Source organism: Diadema setosum, chromosome 17, assembly GCF_964275005.1.
Source record: "Diadema setosum chromosome 17, eeDiaSeto1, whole genome shotgun sequence".
Classification (NCBI taxonomy): Eukaryota; Metazoa; Echinodermata; class Echinoidea; order Diadematoida; family Diadematidae; genus Diadema; species Diadema setosum.
Window position 1 is genome coordinate 37,345,965 of NC_092701.1, and position 27,330 is coordinate 37,373,294.

At 37.2% G+C, this 27,330-nt stretch overlaps 1 protein-coding gene across 1 annotated transcript in view; it reads right to left on the reverse strand.

Moving 5' to 3' along the window:
• The window catches only part of LOC140240693 (uncharacterized), a 69,594-nt gene extending 52,451 nt beyond the window's left edge, over window positions 1–17,143 (reverse strand). Inside the window, exons 1-2 of the mRNA XM_072320450.1 lie at window positions 16,958–17,143; window positions 4,631–4,655 (exon numbers count right to left, since the gene is read on the reverse strand). Coding sequence (XP_072176551.1) covers window positions 4,631–4,655; window positions 16,958–17,021 — 89 coding nt within the window. The 5' untranslated portion in view covers window positions 17,022–17,143. The remainder of the gene's footprint in view (window positions 1–4,630; window positions 4,656–16,957) is intronic.
• Between the last annotated feature and the right edge of the window lie 10,187 nt (window positions 17,144–27,330).

Consider the following 27,330-nt stretch of genomic DNA (forward strand, 5'->3'; position numbering starts at 1 on the left):
TGATAACTACAGGTACTACATAAATGTGAGATCTACAATGTATGAGGTCAGAATACTTCTCCTGTTACAGTTTTAAAGGGTGTGTACAGTTCCAGTCGAGGTAAGGATTAATGTTTTGCGAGATATTCAGTTCAAACCACTCTATGAGATGTCAAAGACATGCAGTTCTAAGGGGTATCAAAAGTTTATTCGATGAAAATCGGTTTTGAAATGGCTGAGATTCCAAAAACAAGGTGAAACAAAGAGATCCTAATAAAGTTGTGGCATGTCGACTTTTATTATTAGAACTTTTTTTGATATCTCAGCCATTTGAAAACCAATTTTCATCAAATAAACGTTGAATCCTTCTTAAAATTACATGCTCTTTCATATTTCATAAGAGGCTTTTCATTATTTCACTTAGGAATGTTCAAAACATGAATCCCCACCTCAACCAGTACTGTACAGTCCCTATAACATGGAGTCCTCCATGACAGGATTTACCATCCATTTCATTAGAACCAAGGCTAAAACCAGTCTAATCAAAGCATTCGGGTAGTTGGCATAGAAACTGCAATCAACTCCATTTGACCAGATTAAAAGGCGGCACTCTTTTTGAAACAAGCCTGTGGCATTAAAGAATAGTTGCTTTTTCAGACTGAAGGCTGCTTATACCCAGTAACAATGTATACAGCTCTATACAATATCTAATCAGCAAGCATTTGAATGTAATACAAAGTGTACATCAGTCTGGACTACACTTTAAAGGGCTACATTCATGTTGTATAATGGCAAAGGAAGAGAATGAGACTCTCTGCATCCATGGATACAAATATTGGTTGAACTGGACAGAAAATTGGGCAAATACTTAGTGTGGAAGTAATATTGTCATCAAATGAATGTTTGTAGGGATGATACATAGAATTCTTTGACCTCGTCTTCATCCCCCCCCCCCCCCCCCCCAGATTGTACACCACACTGCTCCCTTTTCTTTCCCTGGGCTCAGGGGCTTCAACCATACAACCAACCATACAACTCTCACCCTCTCTCACCCACAGCTGCTGTCACATCATGGATTTGTTCTTTGGAGGGTAAAATCACTCTCCCTGGTGGCAACCCTCCTAACATTCTCTGAGCTGCATACGCAAATGTAGCAATAATCCTATTTTGGCAAGTTCACTCATCTAGACAGATATTGACAACTGCCATTACTGGTCCACATTATGACTGCTTGGTGTGAAAATCTAATCCAGTGTAAACACTGTGAAAAGCCACTGGGTATTATTACACAGCCCAAGAGGCCAGTGAAAAATAGCAGTTATAGAGTGATGACGCAAGTGCGGTGAAGTTTGTTCTTCACCTCTGTGTAAAACATGCAGATTTGAAAGGTAAAGCCCCCGATGACATCACAATTGGTGTTGATTTCTTTTTTTTTAACCTATTTTGAAAATTACACATGGCTGCCATCCTCATCAGCTCTACTGACCAATTCTCACTATCATTCACTCAGGACTGAATTTTTGCTCACGTTTCCAATGTTCGTTACACTTTGATTGTTTCTTCCTTCTTAACAAAGCTGCTATGAGGGAGAAGACCTTGTATCACTGGCTATCAGGCAGAAGCTTGGTGGTCTAGTGGATATATGTAACGCCTGTCTAGTAATCAGCATGTAGACATGTCTGTTCCACCCGAGTATGGATGTCCATGATTTTTCATCATATGTAGCTATTACTCCCAAACACTGAATAATCTATGCTTTGTGTCGATGAAGGGCAATTGGTAAATCTGTTGCAATGAAAAAAGCCATGAATGTCTACTGAAGGAAGCAAAAATGTATCAAATACAAGGTATAATAATAAAGTTTTGTAATTGAGGATACTATGCAGTAAGCTTCCTTGACAAGAAGACACCTGGCAAATGAGTTAACATCACAACAGACACTCCTTGTAAATGATGGGTATTACATTGTAAACAGCTTTGACATTTAATTTGAACCCTGTCTCTAATAGACAGGGGTTTCATATAAGCTTGAAGGGTAAAATTAAAGAACTTCTCTCAACAGATTATTCATATAGTCACTTCATGTTTACTTTTCATCTTTCATTTCCTTTTCACTTTACTCTGCAGTACCTGTATTTCCTCATTTTTGTTTTTTGTTTTTGCGAATGTACAAAAATAACAGGTGAGGAAAAACTAGAGACACACTTTTCAGATCACAAAGTAACTGGATTTCTATCACAAACCCACACTTATTGGTATATCCCAGAGCTCCCACAAAATGTCAGGTACATTTTTCAAATGAACTTCATAGAAATTTCTAAATCTCAGCACATTTTCAGAAATGCTTATAGACAAACACACACACACACACACACACACACACACACACACACACACCAATAATTTTAAAGGCCAAAGGAAATTTTGAGCAAGGTACAGGAGGTACTCTATCCTGCTAAGGTTTCACTCCATAATGACAGGACAATTTTGGGGTGGTCCACATCTTGAAAATTCAGCATGTTGCTGTGACATGCTATAACCCCTGGTGCACCACCCTGGTATAGTACTCACAATTACTGTAAAAGTGGAAATTTTCGCGGTGTTGAAATTTTTGCACATTTCTCGCAACCAGAAGCTAGTGCGAAAATAAAAGCACGCAAATATTTTTGCATGCCATATGTTCCAGTAGTTGATGTCCTGATTCCGCGGAATTAAAAACACGCGTACAGATTGTAATTCTTCTTACCCGGCCAAGCGCAAAAAATTAGTCGCGGGAAAATGGCGACTTTTACAGTATTGTAAAATTCTTCATACAAAGGAAATTTAATAAGAATAGCAACCACACAAAATGATTTAAAAACCATACTTTTCCTCAGTCAATATGATACTGCTATCTCCTGACATCAAATTCAGCTTATCTAAAATGAAACTTACTTACAAGTATGAACTACAAAAACTAAAACAGAAAACTATCAGATGCAAAGATCAAATTATTTGTTGACTGACTTCACCATTTAACAATTTGATCAGAAGGAAGTACATACATTTCATGCTAATATAAAGCAACAAAAATGTCCCATTCATGTCTACAGATACTTGCAGACTAGATAGATGGGGTGCAGGTTGAAGGGGATTGTTACTCTAGAGATTTAGTTTGAAAAGTGTAGTGAATTCTGACCAGCATATCATGGAATACAAGCCAAATCTGGCAAAAATGTAGTGTTACGCAGAACTGGTACAAGTACAAACAATTAGCAAACTTGGACATAATATGCTTGTGAATCAGCTAGTACTATAGGTGTTCTACCAGATATTTGCATAGATCTAGATTTCAGGGGAAGATTTCCTCCATTTTTTTTTTTTTTTAAAGTCAAACAGAATGTCCACCCTGGACATTACAATTTGGGGAAAAATGAGAAAGTTATAAGATTGTCAAGTACCACAATTTTTTTTCAATGAAACAGTGATGCTGTAATGTAGTTTCAGTAATACCAGGTAATCAGATAAAGGGATCACCTAAATCACCTTCCCACTGGTCTGGTCTCTTTGTTCATGGATCACATTGTTACTTCACAAGAATTTTTCGAATGATGTGATATCAAGGACATGAATTAAAAAAAAAAAAAAGAAGTTCAGAGCATGTGCCAGCAACTGTGAGACTGTGAGTATGACTGCATTTTACCTTTTAATCTAATTTACTATTTACAACACACATTTCTTTCTACTGAAACTTTTACTCTCTTGCTTGTTCATCTTTACTTTGTATGTTATAGTCAACATATAATACAAGACTGTCCTTCAGTTGGGTTTGCAAAAAAGGTTTTCTCTATTTTTAATCAAATCTTTCTTTAACCTATTCTTTTTTTTAGAGGAAAGAACATGTTTACACAGTGTATCTTTGATGTGAGCAGGAAAAACAAATTATTCGCAAAATGAAAGATTGGTGGCAGTTCCTCTCATAAACAAGGGGGAAAAATGAGAGTAATGTCCACGCAACATTCAGATCCTCCTCCCTGAGCCTTCAGTAGGATCCTTCCATCCATCCTGGACTACTGACATTTTCAGCATGGATTGATGTCCGCTAACAGGGGATGGTATCCATGGCAACAAGTCAATAGCTTAGCCCAACTTCCTGCTGAATGGTTTCATGTTTTGTTTTTGTTTCTTCTTTTTTTTTTTCTCATGACCATGGCAGACACTCTTAAGGCCGATGGATGGCTAGGAGAAGGTTATCCACCCTCTCAAAATGTCATCTTTAACCCCTGTTGTATCATTATTATCTTAAAACAGCCATCAGAAACTACCCATCAACAAGATGCGCGAGTTAGAATATAATGATAAAAAGTGCTGAATGTGAATATTCAACTGCAAAACACATCATACTTAAAAAGAAACTGATCTAATTAGCAACATTTCATATCAAGATGTTTCAGCTCAGGACATATCACACTTGACACTTAATGAATTAAGAATACCAAAATTCTACTTTTTCACCTAAAGCTTTTAAAACAATAATATAGTATTTGTATTCTATCAAAAACTAAACAAATTAAAAATGCAGTTCTTGCAAAAATGTATTGAAAAAGTCTACTTTTTTCCTGAATTTTGTTGAATGTACACAAAAAGTAAATAAAGAAACATGTCTACTCACCATTGTTGTAATTCTTTCTTGTCAACTGTAAAGGGGAGAGAAAATGAAATAAAATGCCTTACTCTGAAGACTAAGGAGACTCATTTGCTGCTGAATATAACACAGGAAAAAAGGCTATGCCATTAGGTTTTAGTGAGACAAATATGTTGTGTACTGAGTGCCTGTAATATTTTAATTAATAATAATGAATAATAATACAGGGTACTTATAATGGGCCAGTTCCATGTAGTTAACGTGCTCAAGGCGCAATTGGACTCATCAACCCAGCCATTATCTTTGCCAACCAGTCAGACACACAATGGTTGCTGCCATACCTTCTCCACACACACAATACATTATTGTTCTGTAAAATTGAGTGCAAAATGTCAGAGGAACATTTCTAATGCATTATCTCAGTGCACTCATCTTGTATTGACATACTAGTACCACTTTACTGCATACCTACTTACTGTTACAAGTACTCTCATGAATTACAATTTTGCTGAATGCAATTTGATCATTCATGAGGCTGTGATGTCAGTTCTTAACCTGTTCAGTACTAGTCCTGAGTATACTTGGGCAGGTGTCTATGAAAAATACATCCAGCAAAATCAGCTTATCCTCAGTGGGTTAGATTTAGTTATAAAATGGGTTCAAGAATGTAGCCAATTGGAAGCGCTGAAATGAGTCACGTGTGCGTGCATTAATTTCTTCAGGTATGCACTAAGAAGAGTCTCTCTTAAAACACCTCCCTGCCTGACGTACGTCACAATGTTTACACTAGCAGTGCGCACTCAATCAGTTGTTACAAGTGCGTCACGCGCTACTATACGCACTGTCAATCCTGTAAACAACTTCTAGTTCGGGCCGCGGGCTGTCACAACAGCCGGCGGCCTTTCTTGTGCATAACAGTACGTGGCGTACGTATACTCTTATACGTACGTACAGTACAATGTGCGGGATTTCCGAGTGCGACGTGCGTAAATGTTTGGGACGAACATCTTCGGACATCTTGACTTTTGAGCGAGTGCTACATGTAGCTGACTGGTATTATCCCACAAAGGCACGTGAATAATGCTGTTAGTTTTCGACCCATTTTATAAAACAAATGATGCACAGGATTATTTCGTGGCGTTAGTGAAGGTGCGGCGCTCTCTCGAGTATTGACAACGGTTGCAAACATGCACTCGGCTGCGCCTCGTGCATGTCGCACCATTGTCAATACTCTTGAGCGCGCCGCACCTTCACTAACACACTCTATCCTGTGCATCATTTGTATAATATAAAGTGTGAAAAAGAGTGATATTAAATTATGTTTCTTTGTTGTTGTTTTTAATTCTTCCTGAGGAAGTGGTGATGGGGAAGGGACTGAAATGATGTTTAAGTTTAAAATACTGAGTATCACATAAGCTAAGATTTTCCAGGAAATGAGCCTGTTTATCACTATAACTAAAAAGAGGATGGCTTTGTTCTCAAAAATATTTTTTTTTCTATAAACTTTTTGATCTGTGCTCCAGTGGAGGCTATTTAACTTCTTGCTTTTGTATCATACCCCTACTCAAATGAACTCAGGTCGCAAGTCTAATTATCTTCTTGTTCTTGTTCTTGTTCTTCTCTTTCTTTCTTTCTTTTTTTTTTTATTCAGTGCAGATATGGACAACAAATTTAAAAAAAAATTGTTACATATCATCCAGAGGGTAAAAAAAATTTCATGTGATATTGATGCGAATAGAATTGTATGAAATATTAAAGCAATCTGATATAAACGATTCACCGACTGCCACTTCCACATACATCGCATGTAGCATGACTTCCAATGGGTATAGGTTTGTACACAAAGTCCTACAGACGTATTACATTGTACATGGTGCATCAGTAACAAGATAGTGACGTAATTTTTTAAAGTATTTTTCCAAGACCGTGTCTTTTTCTTTATGTTTCCAAGATTTGTTTGAAAGGATTGACCCATTTTATGGCAACAATAAATACTCTGGAATTAATCTTGAATGGAGTCTCAATGCAGAAATTGTAGTTCTGTTAAAAATTATTTCTTACACCATCTGTACACTTTCATGATTCTTGCTATCCAACTGCTTGACTGTTCATCATGGCATTCACTATATAAAGGTACCGTTGCACAAGAATCTTTACCATACGTATGGCACCTAAATGTTCCTTCAGTTTGTGTGATTTGAAGTATGAAATACTTTCATATCACTGTAAAGGAGGCATTATAAAGAAATGTTGATGTCAACAAAATGAAACTTCAGTGTGTGTAAGAAATCTCTTTTATGGCAAAACAGTTTGCTCTGAATTCACTCTAGGCGTGTCTTCATCAGCCGAAGTTCAAACTAGGAGGAAATTTTGCGGTCTTAGAAAATAGCCCGATAGAGCGAATGTGCGTCTTCATCAGCTCGAACAGCCTACTTCAGGAAATTAGTCCGAAAATTGACGCATGCGCACTTTGCATCATTACTCTACCTAGCTCGCTGTTCGAAAGTGGATTTCCCCGCTCAAAATCTCCTACAACACCGTATGTACGATACTACAAACAGGGAGGTGAGCAGTCCAAATTCTCTCCAAAGGGATATTAATAACGCTACTCTTCTGTCCATTGACACATCTTATATGAAATGAACGAATTGCAATTTTTAAACAAATCCAGAATACACACAATCTGCAAGAATCTTTAGCTAAGGTAGAGTGGACCAGAAGGAGAAGTTTACAAAAAACAGCTAGCATGCACGGAATCACCTCCCTGGTTTTAAAGATGTCAACAACAGTAGGCCTAGTACACACATGTGATCCTTGAATATGCCGTGAGTGTATGCACTATAAATACACAATCACTAGCTTGTACATGCGCCAGCTGGCTAACCAGAAGCGTGGAGGGATCGAGAAAATTTCGGGCTGATGGAGACGCACCCGAAATAGCGCGCTATTTCACGAATTAGCGCTCTAGTTCATGAACTAGACCAAGATTTTGGGGAAAATTTTCCCGATCAAATAGCGCGCTATTTGCGTCTTCACTACACAAATAGCGCGCTATTTTGACATCGGACTAGTTTGGTAACCGCAAGATAGCGCGCTATTTTGAAACTTCGGGCTGATGAAGACACGCCTTCAGTGATTCACAGCTTGGTTTTATTTTGAAGAGGCTTCTCTCCAGTCCACCAAATCCAGAAAGGGATAATTCTCTAAACAGGGTTTCTCAAGCATACAGCCTTTTAGAGTGAACCATTGTGTGTCTGCTGTGCTCAGCCCTGGGGCGAGTCCAAGATAACGCGCATGTTACGTATGGGACATTCAGAGACTTTTATGACCTGAAAAATAGTGTTAATGGCCTTTGATCATATTGAACTTTATCATGGTGATTGATATCTAGGAGAAGTATAATCATGTAAAAGATGGAGAAAAATGACCTTCACAATTATATTCTAGAAGAGAAAATATGTGCCGTTACGTATGGGATCAGAAAAATTTTGTTTTTTTGAACATTTTTTTCAACCTCAAAACTCTCTGAAAGTATTTCATTCTACAACTTGTAACTCACTGTGATGAAAGTCACAACAGTCAAGATTATCAGAGGTAAGTTTCATGTCATGAGGCAAAAAGCTCTAATTACAGGTTCGAATTAAAGACAGACATGACGTGTTACGTATGGGACAGCTTGTTAAGTATGGGACACTTTGTCCCCCATTCGTTTAGTGTGTGGAGAACCATGTTTATGGGTATTTTGCAAAATAATTTTGTAAAATACCCATAAACAAATTTTTGCATTATTATTGAGGTAGAATCAGTTGAAATTACTCAAATACTGATCCAGATTGTCAAGGGAACAATATGCCTCAAATATTTAATACCATCATAATCTTTAAACATATATATTCTATATTTTTATGACCAACCTGAGTATGTATGCCCTGTATTTTTATCAGGATAGTTACTACTAAAAAATCGAATAGTTAAGTGTTTACTTCCATTGATGAAGGACAGTTTGCCATTCAGTTTCAATAAAAAACAACTTGACACAAAAAATATTAATTTTAATAAATATACAATACCTACTGCGTGGAACCCCAGTAATCGAGTGGAAATATGATGTCTGTCTAGCAATCAGGTCATTGATTCGAGTCACACCTCGATATGTACAGTGTATACCCATGATTTTTGTCATGGCTACTACTGAAAACTTAGTAAGGACAATTTGTCTTGCACTTGGAATACAAAAAAAAAAATGATACAAAAAACACTAAATTGAATTAACATCTTCATTATCATCACATACATGTGTTATACAATGCAGCTACAATGTAGCTAGAGCTGTACATTGTGTGGTGAACAGTACCCAATATACTTGTAGTTGAACTGCAATTTTTCAATCTGCTTGTGTATTTGGTTTCAGTACCCTTTAAATCAGAGGTCTCTACTTAAAGGGACTGTACAGTTCTGGTTCAGATGGGAATTCTGATTTCAACTTTTACAAGATAATTAGCACTTCTTTTATGAAATATTTAAATAGCACACAATTCTAAGAGGAATTCAAAGTTAACTTGACAAAATCTGTTTTGAAATGGCTGAGATATCCAGAAACGTGGTGTCCTAGCAAAAGGTGGGTCACATTTTTTATTAGGACCACTTCATTTTACTTTTTATTTTTTTGGTTGTTGATATCTCAGCCATTTCAAATTGGATCTCCATCAAATAAACTTTGAATTCCTCTAGTCTTAGAATTGTAATGCTCTTTAATAATTCATATAATTGGTTTCCAATCATCTGGTAAAATGTTGAAAACTGAATCCCCATTTCTACAAAAACTATACCATCCCTTTAATGCTGATTTTCATTGTGTATTTTGCCATCTCCCCCTCCCCCTTTCTGAAAATTGTTCAGTCAAGTACATGTATTGTTTCAAGTGTCTATAACTCAAAAGTATGTAGCTTCAAAGTTGGGATGCTTTCTTCAGGATGATTGACCATTTGTGTACTGAGAGACCCTCCCAGCTAGCTACATGTACATGCATTCACATGCAATATGTATGAGGATGTCCCATACGTAACGCATTTGTTCCATACGTAACATTATTTAATTGCCTAATAAAAAATATTTCTTTTACTGTTTTTTCTTTTTTTCTGTGATATTCAACTTCTCTAAACAATAAATTAGAACTTTCCAAAAGGGCATTCAAATAACCTCAGAAATTTCAGAGAAAACCTAACAAAATGACCTCAATTTGTTACGTATGGGACATCTCATTATAGGACACGAGCTAATTTGCATAATCATTTGCATAATCCCTAAATTTTCATACCAAGTTAAACTATTTGATGAACTTCTTATGTCCACATATTAATCAAATACCATTTGCTTTCCTTTGAATATATATGAATTTTTATAAATGTCCCATACGTAACGCTGTACTTCACATTTATGCAAATCAAGCCCTTGAAATTTGCATAAATTTACATAATATAATTTTTTCCTCCATGGGAATCAAAACTTCAACTCATAAGCTTCAAAATGATACCAAACATGTCAATATTGAGCAAAGATGAAATTTTGCCTTCTGAGGGGACCTTATCTTAGACTTGCCCCCTGAATTACACAACATAAAGTACATGTACATACAGTTGTATGTTAACCATATTCTTGTACAATGTACAAACTCTCTAGAAAGGAGAAAGATCTGCTAATTTGTTTCAAAAATAAAAAAAAAAGTCACAGAAAATAATACCGTGTGGATGTTTCCAATGGGATACACTAAATGAGTACCATGCCAAAGCTGTCAGATACTGTATGTGGTAGGACAGGGAGGTTCACCTCCCTAGGTAGGAGTGGAAATTTTCATGATTGCTGTAAAACGAGAAATGTTCGCGTGCATTTTAATTTCGCGAATTTCGCGAGCGCCAAGATTCGCGAAATTAAAATGCACACGGAAGTTTTTGTATACACTATATGCATTGAATGCCAGTGGCAATTCGCGAAAATTTCATGCCATGAAAAAGGCCGTTGGCTCTAATTCGCGAAAATTTCATGCTGCGAATATCATGTTTTACAGTAATTTTTTGTATAGCTAATCCAGCAAGACAAAATTCATGAGTTTCTAATTTTGCTGTCACCATTACCTACCACTGATAGAATGATTCAAATGGATAGAAAAACTGATGTAGAATTTATTTGCACAATTATATTTTCATTGTGATGCATAGCATGAAATGCATGAAGATTTTCCCTACTCAACATTCATTTTCAAAGTTCATAGATTTAAATTTCAGGTACCTACGAGACAGTACTAATACACAGTATACAGAGCTCTGTAGGTTTAAAAGGTTTATTAAGTCCACCTTTTTAAAACTGTCTTTAACTTGAAGTATCACTTAAGGCAGGGCTCCAAACTAACTTTTATTTTTGGTGGCCCAAAGGCAAACATCCGACCTTTTTTGGTGGCCCGATCAGGCCACCAAATTCTTCATTTCTGAAATTTTGGTGGCCCGACGTGCGTTTTTGGTGGCCCTGGGCCACCGGGCCACCGTTAGTGTCGAGCCCTGCTTACGAAGGTGATTAATACCCCCGCTCCCACAGCCCAGATTCCTATGAAAAAGAATTGAACCAGGGTTTGATAAAAGGTTATGTGTGCGTGTGTTTCAGTATGTGTGTCTGTGTGTATGTGTGTACTAGTATCTTGTGAGTACCTTGTGCAGTTGCCATGGAAACACCTTGCCAGGTACAAACACAGAGTGTCTTACATAACTACACCTGTAGATCATTATAGGCCCTGCATACCGAATTTGAAATAAACTGCCTAAATACTGTGGAAGTAGTTCGCTCCACAAGGTTTGGGGGAAACTGTAGTTACCATGGCAACACTTTCTCCGACAAACACACAAAAAAAAATGTCTTGCACATGTACGACCTCAATGTCATTGTGTACACCAAATTTGAGTTCAATTGCTTCAAAATTGTGGAAGTGGTTCACTCCACAAGATTTTCAAGAACATACCGTAACCATGGCAATGCCTTGTCGGGTACAAACACAAAGTGTGTCTTGCATAACTACACCTATAGATCATTATATACCAAATTTGAAATAAATTGCGTTAATACTGTGGAAGTAGTTCACTCCATTATGGTTTTGGAAAAATTGTGGTTACCATGGCAACGTTTTTTCTGACAAACATAAAAAGCATGTCCTGCACATCTACACCTCAATGTCATCATGCACATCAAATTTGAGTTCACTTGCTTCAAAATTGTGGAAGTAGTTCGCTCCACAATATTTTTAAGAAGATATGCCGTTACCATGGCAACGCTTTGTCGGATACAAACACAAAGTGTGTTTTGCATAACTACACCTATAGACCATTATACATACCAAATTTGAAATAAATTGCTTAAATACTGTGGAAGTAGTTCACTCCACAATGTTTTGGGAAAATTGTGGTTACCATGGCAACGCTTTCTCCAACAAACACAACAAACAAATGTCTTGCACATCTACACCTCAATGTCATCATGTACCAAAAGTTTCATCAAAATTGCTTCAAAACTGTAGGAGTTCGCGACACAAGATTTGCAACGGACCCCCCCCCCCCGACCGCCCAACCACACGCTGATTCCTATACCCCCTTATACGTGTACACTTCGTGTATGCGGGGGTATAACAAAAGGATGTCTGTTTGACAAGTCTTTACTGTCAGTTTCATAACTGTGATCTTCTGAGATGTTCATTCCAGGCTTCCTTCTTCCATAGTAGTAGCTTTGTAACCTACATCCAATATCAACACCTTTAAATTTGTCATATTTGCTTTGTTGTTATATCTTACAATTAAAGTACAAATGTACCATAAACCAATGGTTCATTTTACCATGCACAGAAGTGCAATGATCTCTGCAATGATACATCTGAGTCTAATGGGAAGGTCCATCTGACTGAGGTCAGAGCTATTGTCTGGCATACATGTAGGTCCATAAATAATTTGATCAAATTGTTATTATCATTTTCACTTGTCTATCTACATTTTGCTGTATCCACATTAAAGAAACTGTACAGTACTGGTTGAGGTAAGGGATTCATGTTTTGAACATTTCGAAGTGAGATAATGAGAAACCTCGTAAATGAAATTTGAAAGAGCATGTAATTTTAAGAAGGATTCAACGTTTATTTGATGAAAATTGGTTTTGAAATGGCTGAGATATCCAAAAAAGTGATAATAACTTTATTAGGATCTCTTTGTTTCACCTTGTTTTTGGATATCTCAGCCATTTTAAAACCGATTTTCATCAAATAAACTTTTGATACCCTTTAGAATTGCATGCTCTTTGACATCTCATAGAGTGGTTTCTGAATATCTCGCAAAATGTTAAAAGCTAAATCCTCACCTCGACCAGAACTGTACACACCCTTTAACAATCTGCTTTATAGGTTACTTTCAGCTCCAACATGATAGTGGACCTGGTAAAAAAAAAAAAAAAGGACAAAAAAATCTTGCAGATTTTTAATACACCATGTCAAGTTAGTTCAATATACCATTGTGGCTTACAGAAACATTATGACAAAGAAAGGTGATAGAGGCAATGTTCAAAGTTAAAATTATGACACTGACTTTGAATCTAAATCCAATTTAGGTATCAAAAATTTAACCCAAGGAAGTTGAAAGCTTTCTAAGTTTTGGAAATTGTGTGTTACACATGCACAATGATAGAAGATCATATTGTATTTGATGGAAGATCAATATGAAAAGTGTGTCACAACCACCTACAACTGTAAATATACGTACATGTGCATGTATGTTATACTATGTGGTACTACTAGTTAGCACGGATGGGTATTGCACTACATTATGTGCAAGATCATTGCCTAACAACCACAGTTACATTTCTCCTACTCATTGCAGTTTTTGGTCTATACAATTGTAACATTGCAATTTATGCCACGACCTTACCTGTGCTCAAGGATGTACAAACTTATAGCATAACTTGTACATGTTGTAACTAGTAATCCACAGAGACTCCAACTCTCCCGTTTTCGACGGGAGATCTCCCGCCGAAAGCCCATTTTTGCAAAATCTCCCGTTCTCCCGCTTGAGATTTGATTTCTCCCGCCCTGGCTCTATGTCTCCCGGTGGAAAGGATTTCTTACTTATTGCTATCGTATGTTGAAAAAATAAGCCTTAGATGGCACCAGAGAACATCTAGAACCCTAGGAACTTCGCGGTTCGCACACATAAACTTGGAGTCTCCCGTTAGCTAGGGGTTTCAGGGGGGAGAATCTCCAGATCAGAAGGTGCTTGGGGTTGGAGTCTCTGAATCCATCCAAAATTTTACTATACAATACATTGAAGTTATGTATAGATTAGCACTCTCATTCAGACATAGCAATGTGCCTCATTTAGACAGGAAGACCATGATGACACAATGGCCAATGCAATAGGGATCAAGGGGATTAGCAAGGTTAAAGGAAATCTTTATTCATAACACTTAGACCAACTAGTTTCCAGAAGTCTGTGCCAATCAGCGAATAAGGCATAGGGCTCAATGGCAACTGCAGCAGGGTGCTATGGTTTTTTGTACTTGGCTTGTACCACTTGCCCAGTCAGGCAAGCAGGTTTTCAGATTGTTGCAGAACACTTGCCTGAACAAGGAGTTTACTTGCCCGAAAGGAAAGTCCCAAAAATTTAAGAAACTGATTTAGAAAGTTCCATGTATTAAAGTCAGGGCTTACTAAAACACAATCATTTGCATGAACAGCACATGTTGATTCCCACACTTAAATCAACACACTGGACTCGTTTGGAGTATTCACAAACTTGGTTCAAATGAGTGTTTGTGTTGCATTGTACTCTTCACATTTACAAGTGTTAGGAAGTTGCTGAAAGGAAATTAAAGTGTGCTGTTAAAGGACAAGTCCATCTTCATAGACATGTGGATTGAGTGAATGCAGCAATATCAATTATTAACACATTAGTGAGAGTTTGAGGAAAATTGGACAATCTGTTTAAAAATTTATGAATTTTTTAAGTTTCTGTATAAAGAAATAAAGAAAATTAAACATATTTTCACTTTTTTTGCATAATAAAAAAAAAAACAAACAAACACTTGACTTACGTCTTTCAGAAGGCAGGGGGAATGATTATTAGGTTCTACTCTTACATGTATGTCTGCCCAAGTTGAGGAAATGTGCACTTTATTCAAAAAATACAATTTTGTGAAATTTATATTTTCCTATAATACTAAACATGTGACATCATACATTGTTGTTGTTTGAATTTATTTGCTGTTTATCATTCCCCTAAGAATATTTAAAATGCCAAATCTTTATTCATGAAATTACTTTAAAATTCAAATTTCACCCTATATTATTTCCATTTCATTACAAATAATTCAAAAAATTAATATATCATATCAAATAATCTCCCTCACTAGCCTCAGTTCGAGCTGCCCAATCGACAATCATATTTTCTGGCCAGCCCGGCTCGGTACTTTGAGCAGGCTTCTCAGCAAGGAAGGGCTGTGATTAGCTGTCCAACTGCCTAGGCCATTGTGTTAGAGTGAATCTTCTTGTCCACTGGACATACTGAACAAAAGCACACTTACAGCTATGCTTTGAGTTAGTAGTTCCTACAATTTACAAACAGCAAAATATGATTCACATCAGTAATATCTATTTCTGCAAATAACATACTTATTTCTATGATGTACTTTGGACATTCACATAAAAAATTAGTAACTGTTTCAAAAATTTGTGTTTTAATATAGTAGTCTTCTCATCCAGCATTGAATGCACAGAATTCAGAAAGAAACTTTAAAAATTCATAACTTTTAAATGGATTGTCCGATTTTCCCCAAACTTTCAGTTTTACCGATGTGTTCTAACAGTTAGATTCTAGTGACAATTGCTGCATTCACTCAATCCACATGTATATAAAGGTATAAAACTGTCTTTGGGCTCCTGTATGGTTGACTCTGTGGGTTTGCAAGGGAGAAAGGTAAAAAAAAGGGTGGTTTCAAACCTTTTTCTTCCCCGATTCGGGCAACGCAACCATATTGTTCCAAAATACTTGCCGACTTTGATTTTCACTTGCCTCGGGCAATCGGGCAAGTGCTTATGTAGCACCTTGCTACAGTGAAAGCAGGTAAGTGAAATGTAGTAATTCCAGTAAAGACTAGACTAGTCTAATTTACACTGCTATCACACAATAAGTTTGATGTCATGATTTGGTTTCGTCCAACATGTGAATGTTTACTCCTGTACGGGAAGCCATCATCTATCATCCTAACTACACGCAGCCGCTGTCGCTTCGCGACAGTGGCTGCTCGTCTACCCTATTCATATACGTTGTCATTTTCAGCAGTGGGTGTATGTTTCCTTCATGAATATCTTTATTGTAGAAAACTAAAATATAAGGAATCCCTATAGTCTATGATATTCATTCAATAATCGGTATACGATTTTTTTTTTTAATTACGTCAAAAACCCACCGAAATCCGTGATTAAGATCAGGTCTGTAAGCGTCTGTATTTCTTCACTCCTCATCTTTTGCGTGTTATTTGAATGGCAATCACTCTCGTATATCTACAACGTAGCGAGTCGGAAAAGTTCATGACCCTGTCAGAGAGGAAGTGACCCATGCAAAGGTCAAATCATGAGAGCAGCACGCGCGGAAATACATGTACGTAGCAGACAACAAGCTTTACGTATTACACACAAAACACACGGGCGTACGTACAATGCTACCGTGGTAGTTCGTTGATTTTGTGAATCATCGCACGATCTACTCCGAAAAATTCAACAATAAGGTCTGGATACCAACAAAACACCAAATTCAACTCAACCATCAGCAAAATACGATGTAGGTGAGTGGTAAAAATCATCTTATTGGTAAAATCAAACAAAATAAAAGACATTTTAATGTGATTTTGCCGTCAAAAGCGATGGTCATATACAACGTAAAACACTAGATCTAGTAGATGTCAGTCTGCTGTGCTTCGCACAGCGGTCTGGTCAGGCTACTAATCATCCGATCCGCGATCATGAAAATACTGTTTATTACTGACTTGCTCCAAACAATAACATGAATAATGCCAAATATGCTTCGTCTCATCTTGCATGAAGTGTCAAAACTATTGATCTATTCTAGATCTCGATCTAGTCACTATTAGTTTTCAGGGAACAAAATCCAAAACGGGATTAAATTGAGATAATACTAGGTTCTACTTGAGACACAGTAGATTTAACATTTTGTCATTAGGCCTAACGTTAGGTCCTACCCGGTAAATTTATATCGCGTCGAACAAACACCACAAAAAATCAAGCAGGCGGGACTAAATGAGAGTAAATCTTTGACTTACAGTAGGTGCACTGTCGCAGTTCCTTTATTTCTCCCGCGCTCAATTTGCTTGTCCCCTTCCCCATAATGATCTCTCTGGTAAGACTGCTCTGCCAGGTGAGATAACTTTTTGAGGGAGAAGAAAATCTCCAACGGATATGGAACAAACACAACACTGCCTGTGTCACTGTGTTGTCCCTGCTCCTGTTACTGTTGACAAATTTCATGCATCGCATACACATCCGGATCCAGGGTGCGTGTTGTATGTACACGTTACACACGGCGGAAAGTCTCGCGGCCACAGCCACCTATCAACCACAGCTAGCTCGTCTCGGCTCTTGTCAAGAAACACTAGCTTTGCGTCCAGTCGTTTTACCACAAAGCCGCAGATGGTGACAGCGGACTATGAAACGGATATGCGTGAGCGCCATCTTCCGCTAGAAGCAAATTAACTAGAATAGCAGCTAGGTTTTCTGATTGTAATTTGCTCGAGAAAAGAACAGAGATCAGCTAAAGTTTAGCAAATATTATAAAGTCAAATAAAAACGTTGTCACCAGGCAGTTACTCAGTAGGCTTATTTAGCATAACATAGGTGAAGACCACAGACATTTAGCCTATCGTGTTTAATATCAGACATAATAAATAGGCTTAATGATCAGTATTGTGAAGTATACATAATTATTTATTTTGTCAAATGCTTTCATATGAACACTTTGCCTGGTTTCAACAACAATGGCAACAAAAAAGAAGAAGATATTTTATGGTTCATTCAAGTAGCTCTTCCCTGTAATTTGAGTTGAAAGGTTGATAAAAAACGAACAAACAAACTATTAATACAAATCATTCAAATTCATGAAATTCTTCTGTCGAGATGTTTACATTGCAACTGATTGACAATTACTGCCCTAACATCAATGTAAATAAGCACTGAATTGATTAGTGTTTTAGTAGTACCCATGATAGAATAATCATGGGCGTACAAATTCGAGCAGGATTCGAACATACGACCTGCTCGAGTATGTACGCCCATGATTTTTTTTTTTCTTAATCATGGCTACTACTAAAACACTAATCGATTCAGTGCTTATTTACGTCGATGTTAGGGCAATAATTGTCAATCAGTTGCAATGAAAACAAATCTCTTTTTACTACCTCTGTGGGCCATGTTATCTTCCATTCGTGTGTGAAATTTGCACACATTTGACTCATCGGCACAATTTTAAAAGTTTAATGAAATCCTGTTCAGTGATCCATCTACATTGCATCATGTGATCAATCACTACGTTGCCAGAAGCTGAAGATGAAATGCCAATGGTCTAGTATTTTTTTGACACAATTTTTCATGGTTACAGTGCACTACACCATGTATCTGATATGCAATATAGATCATGATGTTTGGGTTTCTTTTTGTCAATATAGTGTGTAGCTAATAGTGTCGAGCACATATAGACCTAGCTCTATGTATGATCACATGTAACACAGTACATGCACTGATTGTCTGCGCTACATAATGCAAAAAATAAATTGGAGGCATATATGTACTCTGATTTACTTGCAGGATATAACACATAGAGCATGCATGGTTTTGAGTCACTTGTGAAACCTTGGAATCCTCAGTGATAGAAATATCACTTTTCCCGTCGCCTTGGAATCCATAAGTGCATGGTGTATTTGTTTAGGGTTCCTGGACAACTCGACCGCGGGATAAGTCGTCCCTGGACAACTCGTCCCTACCCCTGGACAGCTCGACCGGGTCGAGTTGTCCAGGGGCGGGTTTGCGATTGGACAACTCGACCCAACTTTATTTGTGCCTAATTTTTACAGAATGAAACACATTTTTGTCATAATATTGACATAGGTTAGTGGAGTGATGTATGATAAAAAATGTTTCATCGCATTTTAAGGCAATTCCTTTTTATTTTCTGATGCTGCGAAGCAATATTTAACGGTATCTTCTCTGCTCTGAGAGTCTCGGTGACGGAGCTTTTTCTTGTGACGAAAGCTTGCATGGTAAGGTGAAATTTGTTGAGAAATTTCCATTAAATGCTTAACACCAGCAATAAAATATGGTATTTTACATAGGTACATGTGTTTTCTATCCTTGGTCACATTTTCATGAGCAGAGGAATCATTTTAGTATGAAAAATGAAACAATTGTCTACAGTATGTCGAATCGTCTTCGTTCGTACTTGTTCGGTTTCCATATCGCGGGACGCGCGCCGCGCCGCTAGCTGTGCTGAGAGGCTGGGCTCGGCGTGGCGTTCGCCCACTGGCCACCGGACCCCCTCCCACGTGCACCGACACCAGCACAACTTGTGACGACAGCCTGTTTGGTAAGGTGAAATTTGTTGAGAAATTTCCTTTAGATGCGAATAACCAACAATAAAATATAGTGTTTCACATAAATAAATGTGTTTTCTATCCTTGGTGACATTTTTATAGGCAAATGAATCATTTCAGTAAGAAAAATGAAACAAATCCTATGTCGAATCGTCTTCGTTCGGTTTCCACACCGCGGCACGCTGCTCTCTAGAGTGGCGCACGCAACCACCGATACCGGCCCGAGGGCCCCCCGGGCTGTAGGGCTGGCAGTCGTGCGTGCAGCTCGATGGGTGGAGCGAGCTGTGTCGCTGCGTAGCTACGAAGTCGACCGTGATCTTTTCTTCGACATTTGAACTAAATTCCACTCAATGAAACTATTTCATACATTTCTCTTAACTTTGAACGATGTTATACTGACTAAATGGTTTGAAAAGTGTCTGAAATTTCACCGGCACTGTATCGATTCGTGAATAAGTCATCATCAACATGACAACCAGTCTTAATACTCATGCAAGCCCAATAATTCTCCGCACTACCACTGCCATACACTTCCCACAAGCAATGGAGAACCGGACTCCATAGTGATACGGGGACCATTGATACAGTACTGTGGGGACCAGTACTGTACTGTGAACAAATAATGGGGAAAAAACATAGTGACAACAAAGGGAATAAAAATGTTCACTCTTTTTCTTTTACTTTTTTTGTGTGGTTGGTTTGTTTATTTCTGTTTTTGCCAAAAAAAGGAGAGTTGCTCTGCATGTCCTGCATTTATTCAAAAAAAAAAAAAAAAAAAAAAAAAAAAAGGAAAAGAAAAGGGTGCACATGATGTACTGGCTGTCTTAGCTTGTCTGAAAACTTCAAATGTATGTGTATTAATCCTCTATTTTTTTCCCCTATGCACTTCTCTTGGTCTTTGCATTATTTTTGGGGAAAAAAATGCCTGTTACTTACACTTAAACACTTGTAAGTTATATTCACCAGTAATTTCTGACAGTGCTTCTCTGAATTTGATGATATGAAATCACTCTATGAGATGTCAAAGAGCATGCAGTTCTAGGGGTATCAAAAGTTTATTCGATGAAAATCGGTTTTGAAATGGCTGAGATATCCAAAAACAAGGTGAAACAAAGAGATCCTAATAAAGTTGTGGCATGTCGCCTTTTATTATTAGCACTTTTTTGGATATCTCGGCCATTTGAAAACCAATTTTCATCAAATAAATGTTGAATCCTTCTTAAAATTACATGCTCTTTCATATTTCATAAGAGGCTTTTCATTATCTCACTTAGGAATGTTCAAAACATGAATCCCCACCTCAACCAGTACTGTACAGTCCCTTTAAAATTATCTCTGTCTTTGCTAAAGATATAATCTGCGAAAACTGGTTGACGTTACAGACACTTCACTACACATTAGTTATGGTGTAACATTATCCTAAGGCCACGTTAAAGTCCATCAAACCATCCAGTTCTCTCTAAACCTTAGTTTCATCACAGAAAACAATGTCGCACCTTTCTTCACAACATATTTCTGGTCTGGACATGACTAATTTTCATCACATTTTATTTATCAGGGCATAAACAAAGGTGCATTTTTAATACCATCTTGTCTTATTTTATGTCCCAGTTTGATGTGAGCTCATCAGTCTACTTATCTGGTATCTAGATAAAACAACCTCAAATTTTGCTGAATAGCACTTCAAAGAAGGGAGTATAAACGAAAACTAGAAATGTCACTGTCAAGATGATTTATACCCCCACTTAAAGGACAAGTTCACCTTCATAAACAGAAGGATTGAGAGAATGCAGCAATATTAGTAGAACACATTAGTGAAAGTTTAAGGAAAATTTGACAATCGATGCAAAAGTTATGAATTTTTACAATTTTTGTGTTGGAACCGCTGGATGAGGAGACTACTAAGGCTTGTGATGTCATATGAGTACAACAGTATAAAGAAAATATAAAGAAAATTCAACATATTTTCAATTTTTTCGCATAATAAAAGAGCACTTGACTTGCCTCTTTCTAAAGGCAATGGGAATAATAGTACCCATAACATATGTCAGTAACGAGTCAAGGAAATGTGTACTTTTTTCAAAAGATGAAATTTTGTGAAATTCTCTTTATATTTTCATTATATTGTTGTACGCATGTGACATCATACACTGCAGTAGTCTTCTCATCCAGCGGTGACTGCACAAAAACTTCAAAAATTCATAACTTTTGAACGGATTGTCCGATTTTCCTCAAACTTTCAATGATGTGTTCTACAAATATTGCTACATTCTCTCAATCCTTATGTTAATGAAGGTGAACTTGTCCTTTAAATACTGGTATTTTCCATTAAAGCCTATTTGACCTCAAAAAAAAAATTATGTATTTTCCATAATTACTATTTCTACTGACTGAGTGCACAAATTGGAAAAGAATTTCATGACCCTGCACGGCATTCCTGATTTTGAGGCCATCAAAAATGTGCTGTTACCATGACACCACACTTTACTCTTTAAAAATGTATCTTGCACTTTGAATATCAAGTTTTTTTAATGTGTTCCATATATCTGGTAATTTCTAATTGAAAAAATGGCATATCAAGTCTTATTTGCTAGTCCATTACCCCATTTAAAGGGCCATAATTTGCTGTTGCCATGGCAACACACTTTCTCCCCAGTGCTGATTAAAATGTTATAATGTAAACAGGACTCCACAGCTGGGATATTCGGTTGCAGGGGCAAGGTGTCTAGCAGTGCATAAAGCCCCCTCCCGAATGCAAGTTTGCATGTAAGGGCATACACAGCTTTACATTTAGCTCAATGTGTGTGCTATTAAACTGCAAATTCCCTGTACCTAGAGGTTCTTTAATCCGAAAATGAAATAAGGGTTCGTTAATCCGAACATTTGTGGCATTATTCCGAAGGTTCATTATTCCTGAGATTCGTTAATCCGAAAATGAAAGTTGGAATAAAGAACCTTTGGAATAACAAATCTTAGGACTAAGAGCCTTCCATACAATGTAATGTCTTTTAGCAGCAAAGAAATATCATGTGATCATTTAAATCATCAGAATATAACAGTCATGTTGCCCCCCCCCCCCCAAAAAAAAAAATGTCAAACATGACGGACTCATTGTCTTTACTATCTTTATTCCTCATTTAAGTTCATATTGCATACACACTCACACACACACAAAAGGAGGGAAATGGCCGAAAAATGGGAACATTTTAGAAAAAAACCCCAAAAATCCTTAATCATGTACATGTATAATGTAAAGATTGCAAATAAATGTGATTTGACTACCTGACATCCAAAAGGAGATACATTTGTAGTTATAACTCACAGAATTGGTATTCAAAAACTATTTTAATCTGTAACTGGGGGATTTGAAGGGGAGATAGAGATACAAGAGAGAGAGCCTGGAAAGAGAGATGAAGTGGTGGTGGTGGTGGTGGGGAAGGTTGATACAATTTATTATGTTACCTTTCACAAAAAATGTCCAACTGTAGCCCGTTTGTCCAGTTACCTGACAAAATTATAAAGGGATCCTTGATATAGAATTGTGTTGACCATTGTTGATGAGACCATCAACAACAAAAAAAAAATGCACAAGGAATCCATGATAAAATTTTTTAGTAGATACTGGTAGTCCTTTGGAATGTTGTGGGTTGGTCGATGGAGGTGCACACTGATTTTGATTTTTCAGTAGGCCTACTCATTGCATTTATACACTGAATCTTTTCTTTTTGGATATTTTTGTATCTGTATTTTGGTATTTTTGTATTATTTTGGTCTAAATATTAATTTTCCCGGTAAACTGTGCGCTTAGAAACATCCGTATCAAGCGCCTTATAAATGTACTGTATATTACTATTATTATTATTAAAACTGAAGATCAAAGTCATTGAAAAAAGGTGGAGGAAATGTCTCTGATTGTACGAGCCCTTTTGCATTAATCTGTCTGTGTTATGCATTTGTTTATTTACCCTGACCCTAATGGTTTGCAGTGACGATTTGCTGCGTGAAGGGATCGAGTCATCATCAATTCAATCAGTGTCACCTAAAAAGTTTGGTGAATTCACCTTTATGCCATGATCATCGGTTGCCAGTTTGTTACTATCAGCCCCATAGAAACACTTTCTTGCAATGAAATGAATGGGGTTAACACAGTTTTGTATGCTATGTTACCGTATACAGGGAGGTTTCCTCTCACCTCCCTGCCGTATAGAAATATCTAATTATGACCATAATTACAATTGTATTGGCCATTGCTGATGAGACCAACAACAAAAATGCACAAGGAATCCATGGGGGGGGGGGGGGGGGGTCCCTTTTTGATGCACTGCTAACACCTTGCACCTGCAACTGAATATCCCAGCTGTGGAGTCCTGTTTGCATTAGCCAGAAGAAGAGAAAGACACATTTCCATCAGTGGGAGAAACTGCATTGCCATGGCAACAACAAATTGTAATATCTAGATACCTGTTGAGCTTCCCTAAGGAGCCGGGTTGGAAAAAAGTAGTCAAAATCACTATGACCCTTGGGCCTACAACGCACATCAGGGAGTAGTTGAACATAAAAGAAAAGAAACAGTACAATTTTGAATGAAGCGTGTACACCATTAGGATTATTCTACATATGGTACAAACTAAAAATATCATTGTGGCAAATGGGTATTCATTCCACCCCCTCCCGTAAAAAAAGAAAAAAATCCAGTGTACAAAAAGTATTATCAGAGTACATGTCAACAACAACAAATGTCCCCTCTAACTGCACTACTGACTAATAATGTAATTCTTTGCACCAAAATCCTATCCCAAGGCCCAAAACCTCCGCCCCTCCCCTAAAAAAAAAAAAAAAAAAAAAATCACTGCAGACAGCAAAGTGTACGATGCCAGCAAGTATCATCAACATACCCCAAACCATCTTCGATACACAGTAAAAATAAAAATAATTTCAAAACTTAAACTTTATCATTTACATTACCCTGAGACTCCGTGACCCAGCACTTTCTTTGAAAAATCCTCGTGTAGTATTACACCACTTTGCAATGTATATTATATATCTGGAGCCATAAATTCATAAATAATATTAGATAATGTGAGCATGAATTAAGGCATGAACATTAAAAAAAATATATACAATTACTAATCAGATAATGTTATATAATGTCTTACATATAGAATCTGAAACCCAGAGAAGAAATATAACTGTAACTTGACACATTTGGGTATTTCAAACAAAGTCAAGATACAGAGATTCTCATACACATGTACATTGTATGTATGTCATACCTGTGGTTATCAATACACTACATTAAAATGAACCTCTCAGCTGTTGAAGGAAAGATGAGAGAGAATCGATAACTGCCAAGTCCCTTACCAAGTCAGGTAATTTGTTCCAGAGTCTGGGAAACCTACGGGTGGGGGACAGGAAGAGTACCTGTAGTGTAAGTAACAGGCCTTTTTTTTTTCTCCAAAATAATATCTTCAGCAAAGACCGAGAGAGAAGTGCGTAGAAAAAAAAAATAGAGGATTACACGTACATTTGAAGTTTTCAGGCAAGCTAAGACAGCCAGTAGCAGTTCCTCATGTACACCCTGTTCTTTTCTTTTCTTTTTTTTTTATGAATGCAGGACATGCAGAGCAACTCTCCTTTTTTTTTTGGCAAAAACAGAAATAAACCAACCACACAAAAAAAAGTAAAAGAAAAAGAGTGAAAACTTTTATTTCCTTTGTTGTCACTATGTTTTTTTCCCCCATCATTTGTTGACAGTAAAGTACTGGTCCCCACAGTACTGAATCATTGGAGTCAGGTTCTCCATTGCTTGTGGTAAGTGTATGGCAGTGGTAGTGCGGAGAATTATTGGGCTTGCATGATAAGACTGGTTGTCATGTTGATGACTTATTTACGAATCAATACAGTGCCGGTGAAATTTCAGACACTTTTCAAACCATTTAGTCAGTATAACATCGTTCAAAGTTAAGAGAAATGTATGAAATAGTTTCATTGAGTGGAATTTAGTTCAAATATCGAAGAAAAGATCACGGTCGACTTCGTAGCTACGCAGCGACACAGCTCGCTCCACCCATCGAGCTGCACGTCTGCCAGCCCTACAGCCCGGGGGGCCCGCGGGCCGGTATCGGTGGTTGCGTGCGCCACTCTAGAGAGCAGCGTGCCGCGGTGTGGAAACCGAACGAAGACGATTCGACATAGGATTTGTTTCATTTTTCTTACTGAAATGATTCATTTGCCTATAAAAATGTCACCAAGGATAGAAAACACATTTATTTATGTGAAACACTATATTTTATTGTTGGTTATTCGCATCTAAAGGAAATTTCTCAACAAATTTCACCTTACCAAACAGGCTGTCGTCACAAGTTGTGCTGGTATCGGTGCACGTGGGAGGGGGTCCGGTGGCCAGTGGGCGAGCGCCACGCCGAGCCGAGCCTCTCAGCACAGCTAGCAGCGCGGCGCGCGTCCCGCGATATGGAAACCGAACAAGTACGAACGAAGACGATTCGACATACTGTAGACAATTGTTTCATTTTTCATACTAAAATGATTCCTCTGCTCATGAAAATGTGACCAAGGATAGAAAACACATGTACCTATGTAAAATACCATATTTTATTGCTGGTGTTAAGCATTTAATGGAAATTTCTCAACAAATTTCACCTTACCATGCAAGCTTTCGTCACAAGAAAAAGCTCCGTCACCGAGACTCTCAGAGCAGAGAAGATACCGTTAAATATTGCTTCGCAGCATCAGAAAATAAAAAGGAATTGCCTTAAAATGCGATGAAACATTTTTATCATACATCACTCCACTAACCTATGTCAATATTATGACAAAAATGTGTTTCATTCTGTAAAAATTAGGCACAAATAAAGTTGGGTCGAGTTGTCCAATCGCAAACCCGCCCCTGGACAACTCGACCCGGTCGAGCTGTCCAGGGGTAGGGACGAGTTGTCCAGGGACGACTTATCCCGCGGTCGAGTTGTCCAACCCCCTTTGTTTAGTATCCTCTTGCATAATTTTACCTTTCCCTTGCTGTACTATAACTCCAATCAAATTTTGTTAATCCTTTCTTCAGTAGCATTTTAAAAATTTTCCCCATTATATTATACATTACATAATACTATGAAGAAACTTAACATTGGTTGAAGCTGGATATGATTACAAATGACGACATTCAGCTAAAAAGTTTAATTTGACATGCGAAGATGATCCTTGGCATTGCAGTGCACAAATCTCACACATACAGATACTGTACGCTGTTATTTTCGCATACAGGTATTTTCGCGAATGACGAGGCCATAGACATTTTCGTGAGATGTTGTTTTCGCGAAGTGACGCCGACGATTAAGTTAATGCACTATTAACAGGGCACATGTTGTTGAATTCGCGATCCAACTGTGATTCGCAAAATTCACGAAAATTAAACCGTTACGAAAATAACAGCTTTATACAGTATGCCAGCACGCACAACACTTACATAGGCAATGCAGATGAAAAAATAAAAAACAAACTTAAATCTTTCCATTACCTTATTATCATACCCACACACACAAACACAATATATATTATAATGTAAATGTGTATATATATATGTATATATATGTAAATGTTTCACATACACACACACACATATATATATATATATATATATATATATATATATATATATATAGATAGATAGATATAGATAGATATATAAATATATGAACATACAGTGTATATATAAAATAGAAGAGAACTTGAGCTCATGCTGTCAATACAGTTTATATTTTGACACATTTTGGGGGTCCTGGCCCTTTATCAAGTGTTATCGATTCAAGCACGTGCTTGAGTTCTGTTCTATTTTTGATATTATTGTGCCCATGCATGGACTACAACTTACACAGAGTATATATATATGTATATATATATATATATATATATATATATATATACATATTTATATGATATATATATATATATATATATATATATGTATATATATATGTATATGAAGAGTTTTATCACAAAATGAGCTTACTCCATTCTTGTTGAGATATTTGTGATTAAAG